Raw genomic sequence first — 9385 nt, 5'->3', positions numbered from 1 at the left:
AACTCTGGACTCAGATCATCTGCTGCACACAGTTCTGATCACTTATTATCAATAATAATTTTATTGATAATTATCATGAGGAGTCCTTAACTAGGAAGTAGTTAGGCAATTAAATATTCATGTATGTGTAAATTTATTACCATAATTGCAGGTGAGTCACGTAAATTTATGTTTTTATAAAACAAGTAGCCCCCCCCCTCCCCCAAGCCCAATTTCCTAGGGGAAACACTGTTTCCTATTTTCACACCCACATTTATTCTGTTTTATATTCAATGGATGTGATGTATTTTCTTTATCGTACACAAACACACAACAAACAAAAGTGTCAGCCCCCCCCAAATCCAAACTGCAAGCTTCTTTTGCAAAATAAAAGCCTTAGAGTTGAAAGTTTGCCTCCCATTTTAGTTTTAGAATATTTGAGATATACCAAAGGACAGATTAGTGTTTTCAAACATGAAAAAAGAAAACTAAAACTGATCATTTGATCACAAAGACCCGGTCTGAAGTCAAAGCAATAACACCAATATCATGCTGACAGCACCGTCCCTGCAGTGAAACATGGTGGTGGAAGCATTTGGCAACATTTGCCTGTGAGAGCTGGTGCAGAGGTTAGAGAAGCTGAACCTGTGATCAGGTGGCCATATACTGTATGTACAACCAGCTTTGTTTATATTACAGAGAGGCCTCATATTGATAAGACACACTGACTCTCTTCCTCTGTTTAAACTATATGGCTGCAATGATCACAGTGTAAAAATACAAGACTGGATCTTAATTAATCTAATCAGTCACTAAATTTCCTTTATACTCATATCAGCTGTATGTTCAATCTAATTGTTAACATTAGGTCCAAAAGAGGATTCCAGTAGATTTATTTTATTTCATTTTTAAATTGGGAATCTTTACTGTTAGACAAAATTTTCATAGGTTTGTTTAAGTTGTCTAAAACATTACAGTGTGACATGGTCTTTAGCAAAGACCTATTGTGTTTCAAAGATCTGAGACTGGGACTGAGGTCCACCTTCCAGCAGGACATGAGCCTAAAAATTCTGATGGAAAAAAAGCACTTCACTGATTTAAGGAGAACCAGTTTAAGGTCCTGGACTGAACTGGTCTAATCTAAACCCAGACTTTAATTCTGACCTCAAGCTGCAGCTGTTTGTTGATGAGGAACAGACAGAAGGTCCAGTGGTCCTATGGACCAGGATCATGGAGGCAGAGCTGGAAAGACTTGATGTGCCTGGGGGTGACACAAAGAACTGACTCTGTGGGGTGAAGAGTAATGTACCTCAGGCATGGTTTCATACAAACAGAAAGTATTTGGCATCTTTAAAGGGCCAATATTATGTGTTTCTCAGGCATATATTTAAATACTGTACCATAATAAAGTATCTATGTCACCTTTAGTTGTTATTAAAATGCTGTTTTTATGTTTAAATAGAAAATAAACTTATCTTCTCATCACTTCCTCTTCTAAATTCCTTGAAATTGGCCTCTGTCTCTTTAAGAACCACCCTCCACGTCTGTCTGGGGGGGCTGCCATGATGCAGTTAACTTGGCATCTGAAAATACATTTCCTCAAAGGTATTTTTAATCTGAAAAGAGCTTCACTGAGTGAGAACTAATGTTGAGAGCTCAGCAGACAGTTTAAGTTTCACTTTCAGTTTCACCCAAGAGCCTGCAGGAGTCATGGGCGGGGTGTGCTGGGAGGGGGAGGGGGGGCGCTCTGCCATGAGGAAGTTCGGCTTAAAGACACGTCCCAGGGGTGTTTCTGTTACCAAAAGGCGTTTCTGGTCCCCGCCTGTCGTTTTGCTCCTCAGCATGGCTTCCTAAAAACGCTGCAGGATTCCTCAAACATGATGAATGAGTCAAAGCAAGGCTTTGGGCATGTTTTTTATGAGAGTATAACATTATAACATGATATAAAACTCAAAGTTGATTTTACATGATATTGCCCTTTTAAATTAGCAGTTGTGTAACATCAATTCCAAATCCCACAAAATTCCTGTTAACTTCCAGAGAATACCATGGAGAGGAATGCTTTTCAGCCTGGTGTATAGTAAATATTATTATAAGATAACTTTAAATGACATTCTTTCTCCTTCACTAGTGCAGAGAGTACACAACTAAACCGCCACTTTTGTGATCAAATATTTGAAAACTGGCATTTCTCCACAGGCCTGTATGGTCTCCCCAAGAGGAACGGTAAACTGAAGGACATCAGCCACTTTGATGCGTCCTTCTTTGGGGTCCACCCTAAACAGGCCAATACGATGGACCCACAGCTTCGCCTCATGCTGGAGGTGGCCTACGAAGCCATCCTTGATGGAGGTGAGGAAATGAGGCAACATGAGGAAAAACAGAATGTCAGGTTTCAGGGTGGTCCTAAAGTAAAGTTTGAAAACAGGTCTGAATCCCAGCACACTGCGTGGCAGCAAGACCGGAGTCTACGTTGGAGTGAGTGGCTCAGAGGCCGGTGAGGCCTTCAGCAGGGATCCAGAGGAGCTGCTGGGCTACAGTATGACTGGCTGCCAGCGGGCCATGTTGGCCAACAGACTGTCCTACTTCTTGGACTTCAAAGGTATGTCCACACAAACACATTCCAGTGGAGAGACGAATGGAAAAGTTCTGGTGGTGTACATGTGAAATAGTTTTTACATGAATCACTGAACCTTTAGAGGCTGGACTGGTTTTAAGGCTGCAGCAAATCTCTTTAACTCACACAATGTGTTGTCTTGTTAGTGTGGTCAAAATTAAATGTTCTCAAGCCATTTGGGTCTGAGGGACCCCTTAGGACCCCCTCATAAACCCCATGCTGTTTGAAAAGATAATTTATTCTCATTTCAACCCCTAAATGCCATGGGAATATATATTTTTATTAAGTTTATTATATTTGTTTTATTAGTTCATTGTTCTCCATGCATTTTAAAAAATAAAAACCAAATTAACAATTTAGTGAATTTTTTGAGGACCCCCCAAGATACCTTTCGTGGACCCCTGGGGGTCCTGGGACCTCCATTTGAGAACCTCTGATCATGTAGATGTGAACTGTTCATTGTTCCCATAGAAAGTCATTTCAGATCTAAATGTTTCACTTAAAGCAAAGAAATATTAAATTGCACTCAAATATAATCCTGTTTTCAAAGACACAAGTTCTAAAGTTTGTTTTGTATTGTTACCGTGACAGATGGTGAAAGTTTTTTTATTTTCTGTTTAGTCAACTAGAATCATTTCCTGCTTCTCAAAAAGACCCCGTGTCCAGTTCAGCTGTATGATTTTATGTTTCCCAGGCCCCAGCGTGACAATAGACACAGCCTGTTCCTCCAGCTTGTTGGCTTTAGAAAATGCCTTCCATGCCATCCAGCAGGGTCACATTGATGCAGCTCTGGTAGGAGGAGTCAACTTGCTGCTGAAGCCAAACACCTCCGTTCAGTTTATGAAACTGGGCATGCTCAGTCCTGAGGGAACCTGCAAGTCCTTTGACTCATCAGGTAAAACAAAATGTGTTTTTTTTTTTTTTTTTTTATCCACAATGCATGGCACGTTTTTTATAAGAAGTAATTAAAAAAAACATAATTTCTGACTGTGTGGTGTGGTTACTATAAGACTTGTCTGTTTTGGCCAGGGAACGGATACTGTCGCTCTGAAGCAGCTGTAGCAGTGCTGCTGACAAAGCGATCAGCGTCCAGAAGAGTCTACTCCACCATCGTCAATGCAGGCAGCAATACTGACGGATACAAGGAGCAAGGTAAGCAGACAGTCGATACGATGCTGATGTTCATTAAAGATACACAAGAACCAACATGACATGAATCAAACTGGTCACTAGGGATGAGCGATATGGAGTAAAAAATGTATCATAATTTTCTAGGTTTTATCACAGTAATGATAAATTAAAAAATAAATTGTGTGTGTGTGTGTATGTATAATCAGCCTAATTTTTTTCTAAACTACATTAATTAAGTTCAATTAGCACACCTGTGTGGCAAAACTGACAGCCATCAAACAAGTTTGAAATATGAGAACAAGTTAAATGGTGTGTAAAAAAAAAAAAATCACAAAGTTGTACAACTGTAAATACAACCTGATTTAAAAAAATAATTTTAAGAAATTACAACAAACGTAAAAATTGAAATGCTTTTTTGTGCAAGAATGCAGGAACCTCTGTATGTGCTTTACACCTTTAGATTTCTGGTCAGAAAGACCAGCATATTAACTAAATACATGATGGGATTTTATTGTTTTTTATCGCGAGATGACAAATTATTACCACGGTGAATTTCTTTGATGGTATATCGCACATGGTAACATATCACTCATTCCTACTGGTCTCTGTATAATTCAGCCCTAAATCAAGGTACAGTATAACTCTCCGTTATGATGCAACTCCACCTTTTAATCACACTACAATTATCATTGATTTTTCATTGTATGATTCTTCTTTAATTATAATATGATTCAGCCCTTTAATTGATAAAATTAAAAAAAAAAACAATTGTTATAAAACAATATATATCATGTGTAAGGGTTGGTAGAAGCCTGAATGGGGCATACCAGAAATAAGAGCAATACATAACAGTTTAAAAATCATCAGCAAGGTTTACAATAACAGAATTAATCAAAATTCACACCATGATAACAACTTAGTTTTTAGTTTTATACCTACAGTGATGCAGTATTTGAATTCCACACTTAACTCCATGAAATCTAATCAAATTGATCACGCAATGATTTATATAACATAAGGTGCAAATTTGAAGCCTGCCTCTGCCTAGTAGGATACTTATAAAATTAGTTGAAAAGAAAATAAGTTTTAATGTAGAAAGGCCAATTATTATCAAACAGGGCTCTAAACACAAATGTATAAGTGAAAAATGTGTTTATATCAAAAATATTCAACAGTTTGAATTCATAAAATACAGCTGCACTTAGGGTTTAAATTTAAGAAAATGTACTTTTTAGAAACTTTCTGTAAAATAAATATTTGCGGATTTAATAAATTAAACTATAGAATGTTATTAAAAACATGATTTGTAAACAATAGTAATCTTGCTTAAAATTACAATTGATTTAGTCATTTTTTGCAGACATGTCCAATGTGGTCCTTCCAACAAAGTTTCTCATTAATCCTAAAAAAACTGATGAAACTTGCAATATTTCTTCATTATTGACATGAAGTTTGATTTGATCTCTATATGTTTTATTTCCAGCAAATAAAATAAAGCTAGACTTTTTAACAAAGTTGATTTATTTGCTGTATTTTTATTTTGCTGTGCAGCACTTCGGTTGCCTTGGGGTGTGTAAAGAGCTGTATAAATAAAGTTTTTGATTGATTGATTCATTAAAACCTGACTCACATTAATGAAAAATATGCAAAACAGTCTGAATGTAATAAAACTGCCAGAAGCAGACGTTTTTAACACTCAGATGTGAGAAACTAAATGTATTTTCTACATTATAAATCATAAAACAAGTTATTCAGCTCTTTCTGAAAAATCTTCATGATCAGCGTGAAGCAATGAAGCACTTCTTTCTTTGCTTTTTTTAGGTGTAACGTTTCCTTCGGGTGACATTCAGCAGATGTTGCTTCGTTCTCTCTATGAGGAGTCAAATATCACACCTGAGCAGGTGGAATACATTGAAGCTCACGGCACTGGAACAAAGGTCAACACAAATACAACAATCCTCCATTTCACTGCATAGAAAACTGACTTCATGATTTATGATTGTTTTTTTATTTCTCTGGATGTAAGTGTTATCTTCTGTTATCTTATTGCTCTGTCTCTTCTTTGTGTGCAGGTCGGAGACCCACAGGAAGTGAATGGGATTGTCGGAGTCTTCTGTCAGTCTAAGCGAGAACCCTTGCTTATTGGGTCCACTAAGTCCAACATGGGCCACCCAGAACCAGCTTCTGGACTGGCAGCCCTGGCAAAGGTATGTAGAGCTTCTTCTTCTTTCATACTTTTAGATTACATTTCATTTCCAGAAAATTGTTTTGGAATATGTAAAAAAAAAAAAAAAAAAATAATGAAGCCTTGGTCTGTTTTTCTCAACAACTTTCTGTTTTCTACGTTTGCTGAAAGACTTCTTCCTGAAGTCATTAATGCTTTACAACAAGTTAAGATTCTTCAGATGATGATAATTTCATAAAGAATAGATCATAATCTCAACATCCTTTTTTAAAAGTTCAACTACTTTCCACTCCTCTGGCTTGGATTACAGGCCCTGGATGACAGATAATTTACTGCAGCTTGATGAAGAAAAACCTGATGGAAAAAGAAAGAAAAGTTGTAAAACTGAAATTAAAAATGTTTTTTTAGTAATTTGGTTATTGTTAAACTATTAGTTTGAGGGTGATTTTTTTCAGAGACTTAGTTAAACTTTAGTAAGCCATTTAGAACTAATTATTTTCATTTTATCATGGTTTGACTGATGTTTTTATCATTCACTCAGGTGTTACTCTCTTTGGAGCACGGGGTTTGGGCTCCTAACCTGCACTACCACGATCCAAACCCTGACATTCCTGCTCTAACCAATGGCCAGGTTCAGGTTGTTGACCGACCTCTTCGTGTCCGGGGAGGCATTGTAGGGATCAACTCCTTTGGCTTTGGAGGCTCAAACGTTCACGTCATTCTTCGTCCGGCTGCTAAAGCAGCCAACTCAAATCCACCACGGATGGTTCCCAGACTGCTTCAGGCCTGCGGCCGAACAGAGACTGCAGTAAACACCATTCTGCAAAAGGGAAAGGAGCACTCCACAGACGACAGCTTCCTGTCTCTGCTGAATGGAGTGTCAGGAGCTCCCAGCATGCCCTACAGGGGCTACACACTTCTGGGCGCTCAGAGTGACATCAGTGAGGTGCAGATGGGCCAGGCTGCAGTCAGACCTCTTTGGTACATCTGTTCAGGTAACTCCTCCCACTCAGATGAGTCTGTTCAGAGCTGTTTAGTTGGGTTCAGCTATGTAAACAGGTGACTGTATATGTACAGGTATGGGGACCCAGTGGGCAGGTATGGGCCGCAGTCTCATGCAGCTGCCAGACTTCAAAAAGTCCATTCTGCGTTCTGATGCTGCTCTGAAGGACACGGGCCTGGTTGTGTCTCGTTTGCTCCAAGAGGCGGATGATTCAACCTTTGAGGACACTGTTCACGCCTTTGTTGGCCTCGCTGCCATACAGGTAGATATAATTGTACTAAAACCTGCCATACAGGTAGATATAAACGTACTAAACCCTGCCATACAGGTAGATATAAACGTACTAAACTCTGTCATACAGGTACATATAAATGTACTAAACCCTGCCATACAGGTAGATATAAACGTACTAAACCCTGCCATACAGGTAGATATAAACGTACTAAACCCTGCCATACAGGTAGATATAAACGTACTAAATTCTGCCATACAGGTAGATATAAACGTACTAAATTCTGCCATACAGGTTCCATATTTTTTCTATACAAAGGAGAAATTTCCATGCCCATTTTAACTTGTAATTTATTTAAATTATTTATGAACATTTGTTTAACCTCAAAAGTACAGTTTTTAAATTCAATGTTGCTGAAACAGCAAGTTTCTCAGTGTATCTGCACTCAAAAATGCAGCCCAGGTGGAGTAGTCTAACTCGGATCCACTGATCCTTTAACACAGAGCATCTTTTGAGGACAAACTGATAAAGTAAATTTTAAAAAATCTGTATTGTTCGAACAAGTGTATATTGAACCTAAAGCACTGTTCGATACGGTTAGATACGGGTACATACGTATATTGTTGCACCCCTACCTGAAACGTAACTGTGGTGAAGCCGATCATATGTAAAAGCAGCTTGCCGTACAGGTGAGCTTCCTCATGCTACTGGAATGATCTGCTGCAGAGCAGAACCCGATTGAAAGATTGACTTTACTACTGAGACTTAAGAGCAAGCAACCATCCACATTTAATTTCCACAGGTAATAAATAAATAAATAAACAAATAAATAAATAAATAAATAAATAAATAAATAAATAAAATCCCAGCTGATACACTGTGTGCCAGAGCGCGTGTGTGCGCGCTCATGTTTTTGCTTCACTGAGGGGACAGTTGGAAAGTCCTTATGAGGATAGAAGAACGTGTGTGTTTGTGTGCGCGCGCACACGGGGTTTAGAGCGGAGCTCTGTGTTCTTGCTGCTAGATGGCTTTATTACGGGACATGGAGACTTTTTGTTTCAGCGGGCAACCACTCTAGAGCCCAGTAGTTTTGTATTGCTTACAGGTTATATAAACATGGTTTAAATTTGTTGTTGTCATGTGGATTTTTTTATGAACCTGGTTTTTTTTTTTGTGCCCCCATGGGCAATTGATGCCCTACGCACAGTGTTCGGTGTGCGTGGGTGGCGCACCGGCGCTGCTATAACCTATCAGAGGATGATAACTAGTTCTGTCTATTTACAGATAGCGCTCATTGATCTGCTCACAAATATGGGTCTGCAGCCTGATGGCATCATCGGACACTCTGTGGGAGAGCTGGCCTGTGGCTACGCCGACGGTTCCCTCAGCCATAACGAGGCCATCCTGGCTGCATACTGGAGGGGTCTCTGTATCAAAGAGGCCAAACTTCCTCCAGGAGCAATGGCTGCAGTTGGTAAGGAAAGAAGGAAGATGTTAATCTGTAGCACAATTCAATGTATAGTGATCACTTTGGATCACCATAAGTTGAAAAAAAGAAGGTTAGAGTCAGTCTAAAGTTCAGTGAGTAACATGAGTGTTGAGTTAAGTACGGTAGGTTTAAAGCTAGTCATTAAAGGAATCCACGATTAGTTGTAACATTAGACTTGATTTGATAAACATATTTTAACTGTAAAATAAAGACTGTTAAAATACTGTAGGCTGTTTATTTTTGTAAATTTTGAAAAACATATTTTAACACAGAGCCATTTTATTTACACCCAAAGCATTCTGGGTAAATGATGACGTGGATAGGTCGTCAGTGTAAGGCTAGTAGTGAGCTATATCCACCCTGAAGGTTAATCTTGGACAATATCTGATGATCGACTCTTTTAAATGAAACCAGAGAGCGTTGACAGAGAGGAGAAGGTAGAAATGACTGTAGCTTGACTGTAATGACAGTTTAGCTTGTTAGTTTGTCGCGCTAGCACCGAGCTAATACATATAAGGCAATATAGCATCGGAGCTAAAGCTAACAGGCTAATCTGAGGTTCTTACATGAAGCAGCTCTGTTGTCCTCCATCCACATTTTCAGTCATTTCTACCTTCTCCTCTCTGTCAACGCTCTCTGGTTTCATTTAAAAGAGTCGATCATCAGATATTGTCCAAGATTAACCTTCAGGGTGGATATAGCTCGCTAGCAGCTTCACACCAAGGACCTATCCACGTCATCATTTACCC

At 38.8% G+C, this 9385-nt stretch overlaps 1 protein-coding gene across 1 annotated transcript in view; it reads left to right on the top strand.

The window, feature by feature from the left end:
- Positions 1-9385, top strand: part of fasn (fatty acid synthase) — a 71500-nt gene that overhangs the window by 11785 nt on the left and 50330 nt on the right. The window contains exons 3-11 of the mRNA XM_014025794.1: positions 2179-2331; positions 2408-2581; positions 3291-3491; positions 3626-3748; positions 5549-5664; positions 5800-5934; positions 6454-6907; positions 6990-7177; positions 8432-8621. Of these exons, the coding sequence (XP_013881248.1) occupies positions 2179-2331; positions 2408-2581; positions 3291-3491; positions 3626-3748; positions 5549-5664; positions 5800-5934; positions 6454-6907; positions 6990-7177; positions 8432-8621 (1734 nt within the window). The remainder of the gene's footprint in view (positions 1-2178; positions 2332-2407; positions 2582-3290; positions 3492-3625; positions 3749-5548; positions 5665-5799; positions 5935-6453; positions 6908-6989; positions 7178-8431; positions 8622-9385) is intronic.

Source organism: Austrofundulus limnaeus, unplaced genomic scaffold (assembly GCF_001266775.1).
Source record: "Austrofundulus limnaeus strain Quisiro unplaced genomic scaffold, Austrofundulus_limnaeus-1.0 Scaffold500, whole genome shotgun sequence".
Taxonomy (NCBI): Eukaryota; Metazoa; Chordata; class Actinopteri; order Cyprinodontiformes; family Rivulidae; genus Austrofundulus; species Austrofundulus limnaeus.
This window is presented reverse-complemented; position numbering and strand designations above follow the sequence as displayed.